The following is a 24264-nucleotide window of genomic DNA, read 5'->3' as shown; positions in this document are numbered from 1 at the left end:
GACTGCTGTAACTGAAACTTCATAAAGTGAACACCATAAGGATATAACGTATGTATATACATTGTGAAATGGCTCAATCAAGCTAATTTACACGTGTACTACCTCATATACTTACAACTTCACTGTGGTGAGACTTGAAATCTATTCTCCCAGTGATTTTCGTAATACAATACATTGCTTATTAATTAGTTACCATGTTGTACAATAGATCTCTTGAACTTATTCTTCCTAACGAGCCTCAGTTTTCTTACCCATAAAATGGCAATAACAACATTCCTAACTCATGGGATGGTTCTGAGAACTGAGGTAACATATATAATGCCTGGCACATAGTAAATTTTCAATGAATGTAAGCTATCATTACTACAATGTATTAAAATCATTTGATTATTTTTCTGTTACATCACAAACTCTAAGGGTAGTGACTATATTTGAGTTTAATTCGACTAGTAGTCAAATTAAATAATGAATTAATTCAGAGACTATGTCTGAGTTTAATTTAAAATAGCGTGCTAACTTTAAGTCAGGCAATTGGTAGGTGTTAGGAACAGAAAGATGAGTAAGATAAAGTGAAGGCTGTAAAAGATCTTGCAGTCTTATCTATTCATAATAGTATACACAGAGAATCTCAATAAATACAGATTGAATTAATATGTGAGGGCCAGTTACTATCAACTCTTTTTACGGAAGTCATAAGAAATCTGAAAGCAACTTTATTTGAATAGATAGGAAATTTATTCCAAAACCAAAGGATCCTGAAAGCTAATGGTCAACACTTGCAAAGCTGACAACTGACTGAAAAGTATTATGGTTCTCTTAATCTGTATAAGTCCGGGTTAACTTTATTTAGACTAAAACCAGGAAAAAAACTCAATAGAAAGTTTAAAAACGTAACCCACTCTATTGATTTATTTTAAGTTAAGCAGGTAATATATTAATATAGTAATATATTCTCTCTGTGTATAAAAACAGCTATCTACGCAGTTCTATGTGTGCAAATTATACAGAAATGGTAGCATGATTTATGTTTTTTTAAATTTACACAAATTTTACAGTTTGCATTTTGTATTTTATCATTATTATATAATACACTCATATGTAACGCAAACTGTGTATCCAACAAAGGTATATATGTATTTTTAAATGTATATAATATATACACACACACATACATACATACATATGTATGTTCTCAATCTCTGTAACATTGATTTTTTTTTTTTTTTAAAGACGAGGCTTTGCCATGTTGGTCAGGCTGGTCTAGAACTCCCGATCTCAGGTGATATACCCACCTCAGCCTCCCAAAATGCTGGGATTACAGGCATGAGCCACCATGCCCAGTGATTTTTTTTTTTTAAGACATAGGGTCTCACTCTGTCACTCAGGGTAGAATGCAGTGGTGCAATCCTAGCTCACTGCAGCCTTGAACTCCTGGGCTCAAGAGATACTCCCACCTCAGCCTCTCAAGTAGCTGGGATTATAGCCATGTACCACTAAGCCCAGCTAAATTTTTTTTTTTTTTTTTTTTAAGAGACCAAGATCTCACTACAATACTTAAGCTGGTCTCAAATTCCTGGGCTCAAGTGATCCTCCCACCTTCAGCCTCCCAAAGTGCTGGAATTGGAGGTGTGAACCACACCACACCTGGCCTATGTTCTATTTTTATGCCAATATCACAATGCTTTCATTATTGTGGTTTTGTGATATGTTTTTGATCTCTAGAAGAATCAGATCAACCTTGGTCTTCTTCTTCAAAAATATCTTGCATATTTTTATGCATTTATACTTCCACATGGGAAGTAAATATGGCATAATGTTTAAACATCTATTTATCTAAGTTTTCAAATTTAATGATATAAAATTATAAATAATCTATGATCATGCCACCATTTTCTATTTCTAGTCTCTCTCTCGCCTTTCCCCTATTGCAGTTTATTGGTACACTCTTCCTTTTTAACTTAATCAAATGTACCAAATATCAGAACCTTTCAAATACCCTGCTTCCAAAATAAAAAGTACTCTCTCTAAAGACGTACTAAAGCTCCTCTGTATAAGCAGCTTGCCCACCAAAACAAGTTTTCTGCCAATGATCTTAGTATGAGAAAACTGTGGCAAAGAGAAATGAATTCTTTACATGTTGAAATTACTGATCCAAGAATAATGATTAGAATTAAAGTTGGGCAAAAGGCCTGAACAGACATTTCTCAAAAGAAGACATACAAATCCGCAACAGGTATATGAAAAAATGCTCAACATCATTAATCATTAGGAAAATGCAAAATGAAACCACAATGAAAGAGCCAGTTACAGTGGCTCGTATCTGTAATCCTGGCACTCTGGAAAGCCCAGGCAGAAGGATCACTTGAGTCCAGGAGTTTCAGATGAGCTGGGGCAACATTTCCAGCTGCCATCTTTAGAAAAAAATTAAAAATTAGCCAGGCAAGGGGTGTATAACAGTAGTCCTAGCTACTGGTTGAGGTGGGAGGATTGCTAGAGGCCAAGAGTTTGAAGGTGCAGTGAGCTATAATCACACCATTGCACTCCAGCATGGAAGAATAAGCAAGACCCTGTCTCTTTAAAAAGAGAGAGAGAGAGAGAGAGAGAGATCATCTCACCCTAGTTAGAATGGCTATTATCAGTAAGACAGGAAAAAATAATAAATGCTGGTGAAGATGTGGAGAAAGGGGAATGTTCATATACCATTGTTGGGAATGTAAAGTAATAAAACCATTATAAAAAACAGTATGGAGGTTCCTCAAAAAACTAAAATAGATCTACCAAATGATCAGGCAATCTCACTGCTTGGCATACATCCAAAAGAAAGGAAATCAATATATCAATGAGATATCTAAACTCTCGTAACTATTTCAACACTATTCACAATAGCCAAGATATGCAATCAATCTAAGTGTCCATCAATGGATAAATGGACAAAGAAGATGTGGTATATACACAATGGAATATTATCCAGTCAGAAAACAGAAAGAAATGTTGTCACTTCTTTTATTGCAACATGAATATTACTGGAGATCGTTATGTCTGCTAAAATAAGCCAGAGACAGAAAGACAGATATCAGATGTTCTCACTCATGTGGGAGCTAAAAAAGTGGATCCTATGAACACAGAGTACAAAATGATAGTTATTAGCGGCTGGAAAAGCAGTCAAAGAGGGATGAAGAGAAGCTAATTAAGGGATACAAAAACATACACAGAGTAAAGGAATAAGCTCTAGTATTCAATAGGACAGTAGAAAAAGTATAGTTAATAATTTATTGTATACTTCAAAACAACTGAAGAGAAGATTTACAATGTTCCCAACACAAAGAAAAGATAAATGTTTGAGGTAATAGATATTCCAATTGCTCTGATTTTATCACTACACATTATGAACAGGTACTAAAATATTACATGTACCCTAATACTATCATAAACAAGATTTTTTAAATTTAAAAAGGATTGAAGTGACTGGGTTTTCGAAATCACTAACTTCCATAACATTTTTAAAAAAGGAAACTAGACTTAGAAGTACTATAGATTTGAGGATTCTTAAGCATTCTATCACAATAATGATGTGATTTGGTACCCAGTAGTTAAATATCTTTGCCTGAAGACTGGCTAAACTGAGAAATCAGTCCTTATAAACATGTTAAAAACCACCATACAGGCAACAAGAAATATACACACAATAATTCCAATTTCCATAAGTCTACTATGATTAGCAATGGCAGCCTGGTGCACTGTGTTAAGAAGGATTCTGAAGCTGAACTTCAGAATCAGTGGAAAAGACAGGTGCCAAACTCCTAGAAGAGGAAAATAGTAGCAGATGTGCCCCATATTTGGTCATCTTTGTATAGTAAATAAAAACACTGCACCTGTGTTCAGAAACTCTACAGTTTTCCTATAATGTATTAATATAACAAGTAGAATAGTACTTCTAAAACATGAACAGAATCAAGTCACCTCTTGCCAATGGTCTTTCATTACACTCAGAGTAAAAGCTAAAGTCCTTTTTATTACACAAAAAGCCCTACATTATCTCACTCACCATTATATCTCTGACATCATTTCCTCCTGCACATCCTATTGATGCCATTCCAAAACATACTGTTTCTTCATTGTTCTGTAAACACACCAACTAAGTCCCTGCCTCAGGATCTTTGCATCTGTTATTCCTGCTGCCTAAAAAACCTCTCCTCTGGATATTCACATAGTTAACATACTCATCTTCTTACCAATGAGAACTTCCTTGACTACTCTATTTTAAAAAGCTACACACACACTCGCACTCTCTCTCTCTCTCTCCCCGCAACTTCTCTTTTGCTTTATATTTTTTAAAATACTTACCACTATTTGACATACCACATACTTATCTTCCTTCACCTAGAATGAAACCTTGAAACCACCATGAGGGATAGGTTTTTGGCTGTTCTGTTCATGACTACATCCCTAGAATAGTGTCAAACACATGACACTCAAAAAAAAAAAAAAAAAAAAAAAAAACCCCACTGGATAAGTAAGTAAATAAACAAACAGGTAATAAAACAAATGAACCTGGGTTCTAGCATGGGTTCAGTGACTAATCAGTTAATTTACCTCAGATGAGTTATTCTGGTCCTCAAAGGATCTCTATCATTAGTTGTATAAACTATGACATTCTTGCCATTTTAGAAAAGTAGAAATTAAGTTATGGAAGAATGGCATCATTTCCTCTAGGCTAGTCAGTAGAATAGTGGAAAGCCAGAACTAGAAAGGCCTCCCAGAGTTCAAGCCCAATGCTCAATCTAAGCTCTTTTATAAACAACAGAATTATGATCGCTGAAGAGCAAACTTCAGAATTTAAGAATGTAAAAGTAAAAAGTTCCTGAAGAGAAAAATCTTTTCTAGTAATATTCAAGAAGAAAATGCAGACTCCTTAGCTTACTTTTTCCCCAAATTTTTACTGCTCTACTCCGTAAATTTCTATGAACACTAATAAGCATCTATGGTTGAGGGAAAATGTTCCACAGTAGAAAAAAGAAAACACATCCAGTTTTTCACATGAAACTGGAATAATTATATATTCACCCTATGAAAAAATTGAGAATAATCCTTTCAGCATGGCTAAAATTAGGAGAATAGTTAGCAAAACAACAAGGATGCCACAAAACAGTGTCAACTGCCCTCCAATCTAATTCTTACATATAAAATCAAAATCTCAAATAAACTATTAAAGACAGTTGCAATTTCATTTGATGACTGAATACTTCTCTTACCATGAACAATTTCAAACTGGACAAAAAGAAAAAGTGAGTAAGGATTTTGAAAGCAAAAAAGATGCCACTAATCAGGGACCAGAGAACTGCTCAAATGCCAATCAAAATATTGTCCTTCAGTTCAGGAGACACAGTCAGAGATGGTTAGGAGACTCAAAATGCACAAGAAAATGCTTGGGCACTTTCAGTGAAATGACATAATCGGATGTGTGATATTTCAAGTAAATTCCCCTAAAGACATAACCATTTGCTTCCAACACTACTTACAAACTCATAGTCTCCATCCTGTGGTACTTTCCAATCTGAAGAATTTTGCAGTGGACCAGGTACACTCTTGCCAAAGCTGTTGATCTGGTTTTCCTTTTCTTTTTGTTCAAAATATTCAAGAAAAGATGGTTTGGCAGGCTGCATTGTCTCATCCCTTCCTGAAAACCAAGAAAAATGAAAAATGAAAAGAAAACACTGTAATATTTTAGATAAGTTTAATAAATAGATCTATCTTCTCTGGATCAGTGGATATTTCTGTTAGATAAAGGACTCCTTCAAGAATCTAATGAAACTACAGAACAATGTATAACTGCTTGCTCAAAAAATTCTCATGGAATTTCAGAGGAGTTAAGATCCCCCTAAAATATATTCAGAAATTTCTAAATGGAAAGATTTGGGTGATGCAATGAATCTGATAATCTGCAAATAATACATTTGGGGTCTCCTATAGCAAATAGCTCCTGTAATATTTAGAATGAAAAGAGAAGCAAGAAAAAATATTTATTTAGCATCTATCATACACAATATTCTCCACAGGTACTAAAGTAGGAAGAGGGAATGATATAGCAGGGTGTCTTTCCTTGATAATCTTATTATCTAATTGGAATAATGAGAAAAATATACATGAAAAAGAAAACAAATCACAATTCATCCACTCTATGAAATACTACGTAACTTTAAAAATACTATCTACATGTGGAGAAAAAAAGAAAAAGCCACCTTGAAGGGTTCTCACTGGTAAATTTTGGGACACTTTGAGCATCAAAAAGAATGCACTCAGTAAGAGATCAGAGCAATAATCCAAAAGTGAAGGAGGTTTGGGAGAGACAGGAAAACTCTTCTTAGAAAAATTACCATTGATGCTGGGCACAGTGGCTCACACCTGCAATCCCAGCACTTTGGGAGGCCAAAAGAGAAGGATCCTTTGAGCTCAGGAATTCGAGACCAGCCTGGGCAGAGACCTCGACTCTACTAAAAATAAAAAGAATCAGCCAGGCATAGTGGTACATGCCTGTAGTCCCAGTTACTTGAGAGGCTGGGAGGATTGCTTGAGCCCGGGAGGTCAAGGCTGCAGGGAGCCACGATCATGCAACTACACTCCAGCCTGGAAGATGGAATAAAACACTGTCTCAAGAAATAAAAAAATCACTCTAAAAAAAATCACTCTTTGACCACTTTATTGTGGTAACAAAAAACAGCATCTCCTTTTTAGGAAATACAAACAAAAGAGGATATCTTCTTTCTTGGGAAACATACACTTAAAATTTGAGAGTAAGCTGCGTATATCATGCAACCATCTCTCTCTTCTCGTTACTTCTGACCTTTCATGTCTGTTTATCTATTCATCCATTCAACTTTATATATGCACAGAGAGATGACTAAATTAAGTTCATCAATAAAAATGGCGACTTCTGGACAGAAGTAACAAGTAATTTAAAACTTTTTCTCCAATGAAATCGTTACAAAAACCATAAGGACATCATTCTTTTTTTAAAAAAATTATTATATCCAACAATAAAACAATAGACTTCTATGGTTCTTCATTAATTCCTTTCAGTTGCAATACAGGTGGACTTAAGAAATTAAATCTTTAAACCAGGAATGACGAAACACTAAAGATAACATTCCTGTGGTCTAATTCTAAATCATGTCATAAAAATCAAAGAAATGTCTGTTAAGCGAGAATATAATCATTTGTCTAATTTCTATCGCTGTTCAGATGAAAAAGTGAGAACATCTGCTTTCCTCATATTTTAGTTCTTCTTACCAACCCTCTTCGAAATTTTTAATTTTTGGAGTAAAAACACCAACTGTTCCTTGTGTCTTTCAACAATGAAAATCCACAAATAAGAAAGTCTATCTAAAATGTATTTGCTTTTACCCTCTGATATCAATACCAAAGACCTGATTACACTTGACATTTATTAGAATTCTAAGTTCCAAAAACTATAGTGAATTTTGCAAAAAGAGTTTTTTATCTAATCATATATTCAGATATAAGCTGCAAATAAAATGCACATATGTATTAGAAATTTAATTATAGCAAAATGATTAGTTAAAATGTTACATTTATCAGATTGCCAAAAAGCTGAAGTTGATTTTGGAGATAAAAGAACGGAAAAATTCCTCTTCTTAAATTTTATGTTATGTATATTTTACCACAATAAAAAAAATTGGAAAGTAAATCCCTATTCTGCAGTTCAAATATTTAGATTCTGGTTCTGATTATATGATCTTGGTACAACCACAGGTTACCAATCTGCAAAAAGAGGACACAGGACCAGATTATATCTTAAGTTCCCTGCAGCTTTGAAAATTCCAAGATTTTATGACTTGGCAGTAGCATATGAAAACATATTTATGCTCAATTATTAGTAACTATTCAAAAGAAGAAGTTCTTATCTCTAGTAGGATTATGATACTGGATGCCTCTAATCTAAAACATGCTATAACTAGATGTGTAGGGGCATAAAGCAAAGACCAAGCTGAAAAATTGTGTAAGACTCAACAAATACTTTAGTGACAAGAATATCTTCGATTCTTTGGATTTTTTGTTGCTGATGTTTTAACAGATGGAAGAGGTGACTCAAACTGTAAAAAGATATTATCTAAAGATGTAGATGATAACATTTTATGGAACTAAAGTGAAAAATCAAACTGACTGATACAGGAAGCCACCTTAACTGGCAAGAAACAGTAGACATTAAAAAATAGTTAGTGATCCTTGTTTTAGTGATTCCAGAAATTAAATGCCTCCACCATAATGGTTATTTCCTTATGTGTGAGAATGCTTCACTGACATACTGAGTTTATATGAAGGAGACAGCATTCCTATTGTGACCAATATTTTCTTAGTAATGCTTTCATTAAATTGCAGCACTTGTTCTAAATCTGATTTTATAGACTGATAATAATGCTCAGTAAACAGATTTGCATTCCTATCGTAATTAGTAACTAAGATAAATTGTTTTTTAAAATGACCACAACATTTCCTCCTGGTATCTTTGTCCTTACCTTATGCCCCTCTCAGGATGACTCTGGACCTGGCTATCTAACTTGCTTTGGTCATTGAGACAATAGCAAATGTATAGCAAGAAGAGACTTAAAAATTCTTTTGTATGCTTGGCATGGCGGCTCATGTTTATAATCCCAGCACTTTGGAGGCCAAGGTGGGAGGACTGCTTGAGCCCAGGAGTTCAAGACCAGCCTGGGCAATAAAGCAAGACCTGGTCTCTACAAATAATGATTTTTTTAGAAAAATTAACTAGGTGTGGTGGCATGAACCTGTGGTCTCAAATATTTGGGAGGGTGAGGTAGGAGGATCACCTGAGCCCAGGAGGTCAAGGTTGCAGTTAGCTATGATCACACAACTGCCCTCCAGTCTGGGTAAAAGAGCAAGACCCTGTCTCAAAAAGAAAAAAACTTCTTGTACATTTTACAATTTACAAAATTTTACATTTTACAAAATGCTTTGTAAGCAGCATTTATAATGTTAATAAACCTGATTGAGCCAGCAAGATGGTGAAATACTATGTGAAGAGGCCCACGTCAACAAATGTCTCAAGAAATAAATCAGCCATCCCCAGCTGTTATTTTATCAGCTGACCACGGAGCAGAGCTCACCAGCCAAAACCAGAATTGCCTGCCTACCTGAGTTTAACCTAATTGCCAACCTACAGAATCATGAATCAAGTTAAATAAAATGGCTAATTTAAGCCACTCAACTTCAGGGTGGTTTGATATGCACCAAAAGCTAACTGATACAGTTTCAGTCTCTCACACACAAACACACACACACACACACACACACACACACACAAACATGCACCCCTAAATCTACAAAAAGAGTTCTATTCTTTGGAAATCTATGTTCGAATTCAACTAACAATTGCTAAATACCTTCTAAATTTCAGGCTTTCTGCTAGGTGCTTTCACATGATGGTCTCATCCAAACTGCACATCCAAACTGCATGACCACCATACAAGGTAGAGGGGGGGAAAGCCTTACACTTACTAGGCATCTACCAAGTGACAGAAAATAAACTATATCACTTAATCCTCAAAGAATTTTTTAAGACGTGTTATTTTGCTCCTTTTACAAATGAGAAATTTGCAGGAGAATTCAAAGCTAGTAACCAACAAGGATGGGATGTGAATGCCAAATATCAGGTTTTAAGTTCAGTGAGCTACATCTCATACTGCACAGTCTCTAAAATCAAAATAAAGATTCTTGACATGGTTAGAACTGCCATTAAGCTAAGTGCAGAAAGAGTGGGGAAATGTAGTTTTTCCAGTAACCTTATCTTTAAACTTCTCTTTCAGCACCCTTTAGCTAGACAGATGATCAAGTGTGCTGGACAGCAGCCGTCAGGTTGAAAAGCATAAGAGAGAATCATTCCAAGCTGATGAAAGGCCATGCTGTCCCCCACGGCTTCAGCTGGCCGATGGGTTTTTGTTTTAACTTGAGCTAGTGTATTTTTCAAATGCATCCCAAGAAATAAAAATGTTCAATTCAATGATAACACAAGAAACCTAAAGCTATAGGAAGAATGGACTGAACAGAGAAGTGAAGCCTTGAAAATAGCCATGTCTTGCTCTGGTTCCTTTATGTGATGCACAAAATGCATGAATTCCTATACTAAGACTGGCCTGTTTTTCTTTGTAAGCAGCATTTGTCAAGCTAAATGAACAATCTGTCTAAGCCTACAGAAAAAGAAGTGAATTCATAAGCCACTATTTTCCAATTATTTGTCTTTGAAAAATGCTGCATAAAAGCAGAAGGAACCAAAAACCCCAAATGTTCATCAGCTGATGAACAGATAAACAAAATGCAATATATACATGCAGTGGAATATTATTCAGCAACAAAAAGAAACATTGATACATGCTATATAACATGGATAAACCTCATAAATATTATGCAAAATGAAAACCATTCACAAAAAGCCACATATTATATTATTCCATTTACATAAAATGTCCAAAAAAGGCAAATCTATAGAGACAAAAAGTAGATTAATGGTTGCCTGGGGGTGAGAGGAGAATGAGAAGTGACTACTAACAGGATTAAAGTTTTTTGAGGGGATGATAAAAATGTGTGGAATTCAATAGTGCTTAAAGTTGCCACACCTTGTTAGCATCCCCAAAAAACACTGAATTCTATGCTTTAAAATGGCAAATTTTATGACATATAAATTATATCTCAATTTAAAAACAGTGGCCAGGCATGGTGGCTCATGCCTGTAATACCGGCACTTCAGGTGGCAAAGGAAGGAGGATGGCTTAAGGCCAGGAGTTCAAGACTAGCCTGAGCAACATAGTGAGACACTGTCTCTACAAAAAAAAAAAAATTTTTTTTTTAATTAGCAGGGTGTAGTGGTACACACCTGTAGTCCCAACTATTCAGGAGGCTGAGACAGAAGGATCACTTGAGCCCAGTTCAAGACTGCAGTAAGCTATGATCATGCCACTGCACTTCAGCTTGGGCAACAGAGCAAGATCCTGTCTCCAAATTAGAAAAAAAGTAGAACCTTAAAAATTAGATTGTAGTGATAGTTGCACAATGCTGTGAATAAACTAAAAATCATTAAACTGCACACTTAAATAAATTGTATGGTGTATAAATTATATGTCAGTAACTCATTTTTTTAAGCAGCAAGACACCCTTCCTTTACTATTTGCTCTTATTTTAGGATTCATAATGACCTAAAACATAATGCTTGGGTAGTAACCTGGGAAGGAGCTTGACCAAAGACTGAAGCCCACTGTTCCACTCTAATGACCATCTTCTAGAACTTAAACTTTATGACCTTCAATTTCAAGCCTTTATTTTCCAGACTGTCACTAATAAACCACAATGGTCAACCTACTATTTCTTTAATTCCTACACTGAATCTTTTCTACTTAAATCGTAATTAATTCTGTGCAAACTAGAGAACTGGGCAGAGCCTGACTTTTTTCTGTTTCATGCATGAATATTTGCAGGGAAAAAACTCTGGTAATTCTGCAAATGTTTTCCTCTGGCTTGGAGTAATATGCCTTAATGTGCAATTCTTATCACAGGGTTTGTTTGCTTTTTTCTGACATTTGTTATGAGTGTGTGGTTTGGGATTTTGTTTTTGTTACCAGGCACCTAAGTGCCTTACATGTATCAGCTCATTTAATTACACTGGTCATTATCCAAGTAGCTGTGTATGGCCATAAATATTCCTTTAAATGTCCTTTGAAACCACTAAGAATTGCTGGAATCATAAGTTATAAGGTTTTCTGGAGCCCAGAATAACTCTTCCAGTTAAGCATTTTTGGTAATTGCCTCTATACAAATTGACTTAATTTCTGGGCAATGGTGCTCTAGCTGTTTTAATTCTGGTGAATTCAAATATATCAATTCAAAGGAATCTAAATCCAAAATTCAAAGGGTTACTAATGAGCAATAGAGGCAGCACATCTAAAAAAGATTTTTAAAAGTTCACAGGTGAGAATGGTCCACATCTTGTTTCTTGCAAGATTTCCTAATTGGTCTCACCTTTTACAGTCTTTTGACACTCCATTTTATCACTTTCCTAGTCAAAGTGTCTTCAGATACCCTATTAACAACAGAATCAAACTCCTTACTTTGGAATTCAAGATCTTCCAAAATCCAGTTAACACCCACATCTACTTCAGCCAACCAAATACTGAAAACACGTATCCACCCTTCTGACTTGGCACCTGCCTTTAACATTCTTCCCCAGGCTTCCTGCATATCTGAGTCCTTGCCTTCCTTTTCATAAATTCTTTAACACTTTTCTGTACCACTTATCTAGCATTTGTCTTAGTATTTCATTACCTTCGTATGTAGAGGTCCTTTCTACTAAGTAGCACCATTATCAAATACTATTATTTGAAGCACCTAGGGTAATGATCTATACATAAGGAATTAGAACAATTAGTACTGTACACATGCCATAAGTATTAGATAATGATAATGACAAATGTCATCTTCCCCTTTTAATCTATAAGTTCCTGATAGCAGTGAATGTTTCATTTGGTTTTTGTACTCTACATATTAATGATACATAGTGCCTATCTAATAAATGCTTCTCGGTTGGCATTAAATATTCATTTTTACAAATACTGATTCCAAGTTGATATTTCTAGAGCATAAATATTTGAAAAGAATCATCTGCTTTTTCTTTATAGATCCAGTTAAACTGATATTTTAAAATGTATCTCCATTTTCTTGCTGAACAAAAGTAAGAAGTTCAGAACAGCAAGCTTAAAGCACCAGAGAAATACTATATTCCACTAACTGATCCAGAAAGATTTATCTGTCTCTTAGGCTTAAGGAGCAAAGTATATCTTTTGTGATTCACTTTCCTTTGTCCCTCATTACCATTATGCCACTGCCCTCTCTTGAAACAAATGTACTTCCCCCATGGCTGTTCTTGGCTCTCCTTTTGCCAATATAACTACACCAGAGTAGCTATCTTTCAAAATACATAGGTCTTGAGCCCTTCACCCAAGTCACACTGAGATCTGGTATTTTCATATCCTAAAATGTGGTCTGGCAGAGTGTTCTGAATGAATTTTCAGGCACCAGGAGTCTGTGCTTTTTGGCTGATCTCAAAAGAATCAAGAATACTAATGGTTTCCAAAGATAAAAGTGGGCCCAACATCTGGATACAATAAGAAAAACTGCACAAACAATTAGGATTTGGTCTCCACTCTGGCAGAACAACCTTGAATTATTTTTAAAACTGTGAGAAAAATCTAAGTACCAAGATGTCTGCTATTCTATTGTAAATCTCACCCACAAGGGAGCAACTGATAAAATGCACAGTGAACCACAACGATTATCTTTCAAGGATGGAAAAAAAACCCAGTAGGTAATAAATTCCGCTGTATTAAGATAAGAGGCTGAAACTTTACAAAAGAAGGCTCAAGCGTATCTGAAGTCTGGCTCTCTTTAAAACCTGTCATCTTGTATTCTGAGCTATTTAACAGATTTTAAAAACATGTATCATCTTACGGCCAAGGAATTTAAAACACACACACACACACACACACACACACACACACACACACACACACAGAGGCTCCCTCTCTCTTCTTGGCACAATGGTAAAATGTCACTGAAACTGACAAGTGACCTTCCTTTAGCTCAACCATGTATCATGCCAGCACTCAAGCATTCTTGGGGTGGCACTTACAAAACACCATTAATACCAAGAGTAAAACTAAAGCATAACTACCAAGAGAAAAGGAGTTAGGATGAAGAAAAGTAGTACTGGTTGAAGAAATGTTCAGGTCCAATGAAAAAAACACCCTCATACATTAAAAGACTCATTTTAATACCATTTCTGAGCATTTACACACGAAATATTTTATATACATAATTTCATATCTCAACAAAACTACAAAATAGGAATTTTTATACCCCATTTTTTTTCAGAATAGGAAACAGGTTCAAAAAGGAAAGAACTTGACTAAGGTGACATAGTCTATAAGACACTAAGCAAAGTTTCAAGCCAAAGACTCTGATTCTGAAAATCAACGTTGACTCCACTAATCCTTGTCCTTCCCTTGCCCTTACTCAGAGATAGGGTTCTAACAAAACCAAATGTTTTAAGCTTTAGTTTTGGGGTGCACAACTGCACTAATGCTATCTGAAACTCTCATACGATGCTGATCATGAGTGGCAAGCATACATGAACACAATACTCTGATGATAGATGTTTAAATCCTGAAGGGATCAGAAATCGGACAGTGAGGCTACTGTGGTAAAAAGAAGTGTTAAAATACTTGCAGTACTTTATGTCCTAATTACTGTACTTGCAAATGCCATAATCTGAGTCAGAGAGAATAAGACAGATAACACACAAGGGAGGCAATGTTCTAACAACCCCTTTCAAACTGCAGATGGAAAGAAAATAGGTTCTGAGTCAAGAATTTCTATCTTATGTAGCTCCAAAATCAGTATCTAATGGGCGGTGCTGAAGTAAAATCGTTTTGACAATGATTTTACTGGCCATTCACCTGATTTCAACATGAGAAAATTCACAGCAACAATAGGTGCCTTCATGAAACTGAGGACTTTCTGAGGAACTATAAACACAATGTTTTTACCACATAATACTATCTCAGTAATTTAACTAAAGCATGTTTCTGAGTTGCCCTAACTTAACGTCATTATGCTTTCAAATTCTATTTCAAAGAGATTAATGTGGCTGTTGCTCTAGAAGAAAAATTAGAATCTTATGAACTAAGTACAAATTTTAAAGAGGTATCATCACCTCACTCCCTTCAATTCACTGAACCTAATTTGAAGGCTTGAGTCAGGGGAAACACTTTAAATTAGTAATCCAAATTCTGCCTCCCACTGACCTATTAAGCCTGGAGATGAAGAGGGGTGACCAAAGCTATGCATCTCTTGGGAATGTGGTAAGGATGAGAAAACCATGACATTGCCAACGTATCCTAAGAGGGAGAACCGCTGCATGTCAAATCTTTAGTGGATGGGTACATGGGATGACAAATGGCCATCCTTTGGCTTGTCATTTTTCCACAAGGGACAAAAGCATTTAACTGCTAAGCTATAATCTGGGCAAATCAAGCTACTTCAGTGGCTCCAAAATGTTTTTGTTATCTCTGCCTCTAAAAAAAAAAAAAAAAAAAAATATATATATATATATATATATATATATATATATATATATATATTTTGGTTTTTGAACATTATTTACTTTTTAAAAATTTAATAATGTTTTGAAAGCTTGGATTCTTTCTATGTCAAGTATAGAATTAATCCTTTTCGTTTTATTTTATTTTATTTAGTTTTGTGACAGAGTCTTGCTCTGTCACCCAGGCTGGAGTGTAGTGGCACGATCTCAGCCCACTGCAACTTCTGTCTCCCAGGTTTAAGTGATTCTCCTGCCTCAGCTTTCTGAGAAGCTCGGATTGCAGGTGTGTACCACCACGCCCAGCTAATTTTTTGTATTTTTAGTAGAGATGGGGTTTCGCCATGTTTATCAGGATGGTCTTGAACTCCTGACCTTAAGTGATCCACCCACCTTGGCCTCTCAAAGTGCTGGGATTACAGGCATGAGCCACACTGCACCCAGGCCCTTTTCATTTTAGCTCTAAATATTAACATCCTATTTCATAATGATCAAATAAAACACAGAAGAAATTCTCCTCCTTAAAAAAAAAAGTTTGTTTGAAAATAGATAATGGTGAAACTATTTTTCTGCATAGTAAGATAAAAGAAAGAGAAAGTACATAATTTAATATAAAACACGGAAAATATGTACAAAATTCCATTATTTTCACAGTACTACCAATGGTATTCAGTACCACCAACATATTACTTTGGATGACATACATTAATAATACCAAAATTAAACAAATCCACAACCATACAGTGACAATTTTAACAAATCTCCTTCAGAAACTAAAAGATCAAGTATCAAAAATTGGTAAAGAATAGATAAGTGAAAGAAAATTAGCAACTGATTGCTAATCATGTGGATTCCTGCACCAAACAATTAGAAAATACATTCTTTCTAAGGCACACAACACACATTTAATAAAAATTAATAACATGCAAGGCCACAAATGTCTCAAAAAATAACAAAGAATTGATATAGCACAGATCACATTCTTCAACACAATTCTCTAAATTAGAAATTTAAAATAAGCAGTTTATAAAAATCATACATTAGCTATTAAAAAAACTTTTGAATAATTCATGGGTTAAAAAATAAATGTGTATAGCACAATCAACACTGGAAGAAAATATTTACAACATACCACATATGAAAATGTATGGAATACAGCTAAAACAGAACTAAGAGAAAAAGTTATAATGTTAATTAACTGTATTAGTAAGCAAGAAAATGTAAAAGCTAAGTATTCAGGCCAGGTGTGGTGGCTCACACCTGTAATCCCAGCACTTTGGGAGGCTGAAGTGGGTGTATCACAAGGTCCGGAGTTTGAGAACAGCCTGGCCACTATGGTGAAACCCTGCTTCTACTAAAAAAAATACAAAAAATAGCCAGGTGTGGTGACATGCACCTGTAGTCCCAAGCTACTAGAGAGGATGAGGCAGAAGAATTACTTAAACCAGGAAGGCAGAGGTTGCAGTGAGCTGTGATCGCGCCACTGCACTCCAGCCTGGGCAACAAGGGTGAGACTCCGTCTCAAAAAAAAAAAAAAAAAGCAAGTATTCAAAGTTTTAAAAACAATAAAACAACATCAATTAAAGAAAATTTTTTTAAGTAAAACCTCTTAAACTAAAAATAGACCAAAACTTATTTAGCCTAGTAAGGGGTATATCAACCAAACTCTGCTGCAAAATCAAACTCGATGCTAAAAAATTCCAAGACTCTTCTTTAAAGTGAGCAACCAGACAAGAATACCCACTACCAGCTCTACTATGCAACAATGTATTGGAGATCTTAAGGAAAAAAAAAAAAACCTTGGCCAGGCTTGGCAGTTCACACCTGTAATCCCAGTACTTTGGGAGGCCGAGCAGGGAGGATTACCTGCGCCCAGGAGTTCCAGACCAGCCTGAGCAACATAGGGAGATCTCATGTCTACAAAAAAAAAAAAAAAAAAAAATTCAAGGGTATGATGGCACATGCCTGTGGTCCCAGCTACTCAGGTGGCTGAAGCAGGAGAATTGCTTGGGCCCAGGAATTCAAGGCTGTAGTGAGCTAGGATTGCAGGACAGTGTCTCCAAAAAAAAAAAAAAAAAAAGAAGAAGAAGAAGAAGAAGAAAACATATAAAGATCAAAAGGAAAAACTATAATCATAATTCACAGACAATAAGACTGTCTCCTTATTTTTAAAAAGAAAATCTCCAGAAAACCTGTTACAATGAATAAAGCAATCCATAAATATCTACGGTAGTTGTCTATGGAAGAAAAATGTTAGAAACAAAAATTTTTTAAACTATGCCATTTGTAATAGCAACACATAAGTATCTAAAAATAAATTTAACACGAAGCCCTACAAGATCTTTGTGGATACAATTACAAAATTATCTAAGAATATAAAAGATAAACCAAACAGATCGAAAGATAAACCATGTTCATGCATAGAATTAATAGAGATGGCAATTCTGCCTAATTAATCTACGTATCCAATGCAATTAAGTCAAAATTCCAGTAGTATTTTATAAAACTGTATATACAAATCCTAAAATTTATATGGGAGAGGACGGGTGCAGTGGCTCACACCTGTAATCCCAACACTCTGGGAGGCTGAGGTGGGTAGATCACAAGGTCAGGAGATCAAGACCATCTTGGCCAACATGGTGAAACCCTATCTATACTAAAATACAAAAAATTAGCCGGGCATGGTGGCCCACACCTATAGTCCCAGCTACTCGGGAGGCTGAGGCAGAGGAATTACTTGAACTCAGAAGGCAGAGGCTGCAGTAAGCTGAGATTGAGTCACTGCACTCCAGCCTGGTGACAGAATGAGACTCTATCTCAGAAAAAAAAAAAAAAAAATTATATGGGAGCATATTGATATAAATTTCAAGAAGTAATCTGTGATGAAAAGAATAACAAGGAGGGGATAGTAAATCTATTGTAGATAAATGGTCAAAGAAGAATTGAGAAGGTGATAGGATCAAAGACCTGAATAGAGGGAGAAAGCAAGTCTTTCAGATGGAAAAAATAAAACAGACTACTGTAGCTCATACTGCAAACAAAAACAAATTCCTAATGTATATCAGGAATGCGTGCGTGTGTGTGTGTGTGTGTGTGTGTGTGTATGCATACATACACATACACTTTTACTGTAATTTACTGTAACATAAGCCTTAGTCCTGGCTCCCAACAATTTGATTTAAAATATATATATATATGTATTTTAAGACAGCATCTCACTCTGTTGCCCAGGCTGGAGTGCAGTGACATGATCTTGGCTCACTGCAAACTCTACCTCCTGGGTTCAAGCAATTCTCCTGCCTCAGCCTCCCAAGTAGCTGGAACTACAGACTTGCACCACCAGACCCAGCTAATTTTTGTATTTTTAGTAGAGACAGGGTTTCACTATGTTGGCCAGGCTGGTCTTGAACTCCTGACCTCAAGTGATCCACCCGCCTCGGCCTCCCAAAGTGCTATGATTACAGGCATGAGCCACCACACCCAGCCAAATTCCTAATATATTAAAGAAACTTCTAATTGTGAACAGTGAAACTTTATAACTTTTAGAAAAAAAAAATCGACTTATTTTTCAGACATCTGTGTCACAAATTCTGAAAGATAACACTAAAAGGCATAACTGTTTTAAAAAACTTAGATGTAATTTCATGAAAGTCGCTAAGAAAAACTCAGCAAAGTTAAAAGCATGAGGCACAAGCTAGGAGAATTTACAATGTACATAACTGGCAAAAAAAAAAAAAAAAAAGTGTATCCAAAATATAAAGAAAGACTGCAAATCAACTAAAAAAAAAAAAAAGAAAAGAAAAAGGGCAAAGGCTATTCCCAAAGAAAGCATTAGAGTTATATGTAGTCAACATAAAAATAAGTGAAATTAAAACTGAGACACCAGGTGACAAAAGCTTTAAAATATCATTATTAATATTTATTTGATACATAAAATAACTTTCAAGTCAGTTCTACACAAGAATTATTAGTTTTAAATTTTATTCAATTACTCAAATAAGGCCACTTTAGCTGATTACAGTTTAAAAATTATACCCATGGTACCATGCCACAGAAAAAGAACACCAATTGTGTCAGGTCCACTGAGAAATCTGGGAAGGGAGAGAAAAAGTTACTATTTTGAGATGTTTTGGCTGACTTCTTATTTGAACTTTGCCAAGTATGAGGTATCCAATCTGCCAACTAAATAAAATAAAGACATTGCCCTAGTGTGTCGCTGTAGTTACTTAAAAATAAATAACGGTCTGTTCTAGAATAAAGCCTACCTTTATATAAAGGAGATTTGTGAATTCAAATGGGAACACAATTATAACCCATTACCTTGTTACAGAGCTCCCTCTGCTGGCCCAGAGAAAGCACAATGTTCCTAACACTGACACAGACTTCAATAATGTGCCCTGCTGTTCAGGGAGGTAAACAAGGTTATTCTAGAGCCCTTATTCAAAAACAAAAACAACAACAAAAACAAGACCATATCTAGAAAAATAAAAGAAGCCTTCCAAAATCCCCATTCTAGTATTTTATCCAGATAGAGGTTTCAAAGTAATGTGGGCCATGGTTTGCCTCTTTCGTTCTTACGCGTTATGTTTGAAGTCACTTAAAAGCAATCAAATTCCACCCCACCTTAATCCCTTCCCTCCAACTGCAATTGGACTCCTTTCTGTAGATTCAGATACATATATCCAAAACAAATTCCCTCAGAGATAACAATATCATTCATTTATCAGAGGCATGACCCCTCTGAAAACCACCCTTTCCTTCTGGAAATCCTGGGAGCATATGTAGAGGAACTGGTTATCAAAACAACCAGCAAGAAATACACTACTACAAGCTGAGACTTACCAACATATGATCTGTAACATAAACCTTAGTCCTGGCTCCCAACACTTGGTAAAGGGGCTCTGCTAGAAGTAGTATAATCTAATGACTGAGAACATAACCTCTGAAATCAAACATATCTGGGTTCAAATTTTGGCTTTTCTATTACTCATTATATAATCACAAGTATGTTACTTAATCTCTGCAACTGATTTTCAACTGCTATTAAACAGGGAGTGGTTCTGTTTGCCACATGGCATGGTTGTAATGATTAAAATATGTGAAATGCTTAAAGGATAAAGCACAGTGTGTGATATATTAAGTGCCTAATCACTAATAATTATTATTAGCAGTATAACATCTATCCTATTAAGTTAAATATAATAAATAATTGAGAAGTCCTTGTCAGAGCAATCAGCAAAAGAAAGAAAGAAAATGCACTCAAATAGGAAAAGAAGAAGTCCAACTATCTCTCTTCACTGACAATGATTCTAAACTTAGAAAGTCCTAAAGACTCTGTCAAAAGGCTACTAGAATTGATAAGCCCCTTTAGTAAAGTTTCAGGATAAAAAAACTGTACAAAAATCAGTAGCATTTCTATACACCAACAATTGTCAGGCTGAGAGTGAAATCAAGAACACAATCCTAATTACAATAGCCGCAAAGAAAATGAAATATCTAAAAAATGCAGGTAACCAAGGAAGTGAAGGATCTGTATGAGACTACAAAACACTGCTGAAAGAAATCAAAGACAACACAAATAAATGTAAAAGCATTGTATGCTCACAGTTAGGAAGAATTAATATAATTAAAATGGGTATACCGTCTGAAGCAATTTACAGATTACATACTATTCCTATAAAATCACCAACGTCATTATTCACGGAATTTTTAGAAAAAAAAAAATTCTAAAATTTATATGGAACCAAAAAGAGCCAAAATACTCAAAGCAATCCTAAGCAAAAAGAACAAAGCCAGAAGCACTGCACTACCTGACTTCACACTGTAAGACTATAGTAACCAAAATGCTGTTCTGGTACTGGTACAAAAACAGACACATAGACCAATGGAACAGAACAGGACACTCAGAAATAAAGCTGCATACCTACAACCATCTGATCTCCGACAAGGCCAACAAAAACAAGCAATGGGTAAAAGACACCCTGTTTAATAAATGGTACTGGGATAACTGACTAGCCGTATGCGGAAGATTGAAAGTGGATCCTTATCTTTCACCATATATAAAAATTAACTCAAGATGAATTAAAGATGTAAATGTTAAGACCTCAAACTACAAAAATCCAAAAAGAAAACCTAGGCAATGCCCTTCTCAACAGTGGCCCTGGCAAAAAGTTTTTGGCTAAGTCTTCAAAAGCAATTGTAACAAAAACAAAAATTGACAAGTTGGGACCTAATTAAACTAAAGAGCCTCTGTGCAGCAAAGGAAGCTATCAACAATGTAAACAATCTGCAGAATGGAAGAAAATATTCCCAAACTATACATTCAACGTCTAATGTCCAGAATCTATAAAAAAAACTTAGACAACAAGCAAAAAACAATTCCATTAAAAAAATGGGCAAAGGACATGAACAGACACTTCTCAAAACAAGACATACAAGTACATGAAAAAATGTTCATGTACTTGTATGTCTTGAACAACACATGAAAAATGTTCAGCATCACTAATCATCAGAGAAATCCAAATCCAAACCACAATGAGACAGATATCATCTGATGCCAGTCAGAATGGCTATTACTATAAGAAAAAAAAAGTCAGAAAACAACAGATGCTGGTGAGGCTGTGGAAAAAAAGGAATGGTTATATACTGTTGGTAGGAATGTAAGTTAGTTCAGCCACCGTGAAAAGCAGTTTGCTCATTTCTCAAAGAACTTAAAACAGAGTACCATTCAACCCAGCAATCCCATTACTGGCTATATATACCCAAAGGAAAATAAATCATTCTAGCAAAAATGCACAAGCACTCATGTGATATGAGTTTACCACTGCCCTATTCACAGTAGCAAAGACATGGAATCAACCTAGGTGCCCATCCATAGTGGACTGGATAAAGAAAATATGGTACATATACACCATAGAATACTAATACTATGCAGCCACCCAAGGACTACTACGCAGCCATAAAAGAAAAAACCACAACTACGTCCTTTTCAGCAACATGGATGGAGTTGGAGGCCATAATTCTAAGCAAACTAAGACAGAAACAGAAAACCAAATATCTCATGTTTTCACTTAGTGGGAGCTAAACACTGGGTACACAAGGATATAAACATGAGAGTAAGAGACATTGCAGACTACTACAGGGCAGAGGAAGAGAGGGGAGAAGTAAAAAGAGGATTGAAAAACTACCTATTGGGTACTATGCTCATTACCTGGGGATAATATACTCAAGTATCAAACCTGCACATGTACACCCTATATGTAAAATAAAAGTAGAAATCTTAAAAATAAATAAATGAATAAATAATTGTTTCAAACAAACAAAAGCCATCCCTGAATCTCACTGAAAGACAGCACCAGAATCACCATAACTGTGATGAGTTTTCTATTATGGCTCTAATGCCTATTAATATCATAGGCAACCAAAACAAATCAGAAGCTCTGTGGAATGAAGACAGCATAGACTATGAAGTGCTTTCAATTTCCAGCTCCACCACTTACTAGCCATGTGACCTTGAACAAGTAACAATTTCTCTGAACCTGTTCCTTTATAGAGAAAATGGAGAAACATCATCTCTGTAGACAGCTAACGGAATGAGCTAAAGTGCTAAGGCCTCCCCTCCTGTTATAAACAAACAGAAACACAAGGCTTAAAAAACTAAAAAACAAACAACAACTCATAGCACTCAGAACCAGAAAAGAAAACTTTCAGATGCCAAAAGCAGGAAAGAAACCCACAGCACTGAGCTGAGTGGTCTACTGGGAAAAACAAATCACAAGGACTTCAGCTTTAAGGCTGATGTGTAAATGGCAATCAGGATAAGGCAGAAGGCAAGACAACCTGTAAAGGGGGAAGCCAGAACTCAATTCCCAGTATAAAGATAGGAGCCAGGACAACACTACCCAGAAGCTTAAGAAGATGGCTTAGAAATGGCTTCTGCTTAGGTAGGTAAGAGGTGGAAAAAATCAGCTTCTAGAAATACAATTCCCTTGGCTGTACCACAAGTACAATGTGGAACTGAGAAATAATCTAAAGACTGCTCTAGAAAGAAATACCTTACAGGGCCCTAGGGATACCTGTATAACCCAAGGAATACAAAGGATCTCCAAGCAAAATAATTCTCACTAAAGATAAGCTCAAAAACAAAAGTTACAATACAAAAGAAAAAAATATAACAGCATGAGAGATAACAGACACAATAAATAACAGAAATTAGAAAGAACACAAGATAATAGTTTGATCTGAAAGATAATTTTTTAAAAGGGAAATTACAATGTTCAAAGAGATAAAGAGAAAAAAATCTGTAAGACAAGCTCATAGCAGTGGAATGCACCTGTAGTCCCAGCTGCTTGGGAAACTGAGGTGGGAAGATGACTTGAGCCCAGGAGTTCAAGACCAGCCTGGGCAACATAGCAAGAGCATATTTCAAAAAAAAAAAAAAAAAAGAAAAAAGAAAAAGAAAGAAAGAAATGAAACAAAAAGAAAAAAGGAGAAGAAAAAAAGGGAAATCAAAGAGAATTTTCCAAAATTGAATAAAGTCCTGGATTGAAAAGTATACAGCCAGAAGCAGAATTAGAAGGAAAAAAAATCCAATGTAGAGACAATAAGTTAAAACAGAAAAGATTCAGGAAAATTTTAAAAAAGAAAGAGAAAGGTCAAATTATTTACAAAAGAACAACATTGACAACAGAACTTCCATCACCACCAACAGATACCAGAAAATATCAAAACGATCCCTTCAAAGTACAAAGAGAAAATAAGAGTCAATTTAGAAATCTATATCTAGGTAAACTATATTCGAAAAAGAGAAAAAAATTAAGACTTTTATTAGCCATAAAAATTATAAAAGTTTGCTACCCATTATACTCTACTGAAAGGAGAACAAGAAAAATTAGCCCAGAAGATAAAGCATAAGCTAAAAGAAGTAAAGGTAAACAAACGTGTTAGTAGCTCACTATGTTCATAAATTGTATTGACTCTAAATAATGATTATAGTAGGTAATGTTTTTAAAAACCTGGTGAAACCAAAGCAATAGACAGTAACAACAAAATATGGGAGAGGCAATTTGAAAAAAAGGCAAAATGTC

General features: G+C 35.3%; 1 protein-coding gene across 3 annotated transcripts in view; it reads right to left on the bottom strand.

Annotated features, from left to right (window-relative positions):
• Window positions 1-24264, bottom strand: part of STK4 (serine/threonine kinase 4) — a 102964-nt gene that overhangs the window by 40801 nt on the left and 37899 nt on the right. For all 3 annotated transcript variants that reach the window (XM_074406579.1, XM_003936413.4, XM_074406578.1), the window contains exon 10: window positions 5520-5677. In XM_074406579.1, coding sequence (XP_074262680.1) covers window positions 5520-5677 — 158 coding nt within the window. The remainder of the gene's footprint in view (window positions 1-5519; window positions 5678-24264) is intronic.

This window comes from Saimiri boliviensis, chromosome 9 (genome assembly GCF_048565385.1).
Source record: "Saimiri boliviensis isolate mSaiBol1 chromosome 9, mSaiBol1.pri, whole genome shotgun sequence".
Classification (NCBI taxonomy): Eukaryota; Metazoa; Chordata; class Mammalia; order Primates; family Cebidae; genus Saimiri; species Saimiri boliviensis.
The sequence above is the reverse complement of the archived record's forward strand: the minus strand, read 5'-3'. Positions and strand labels throughout refer to the sequence as shown.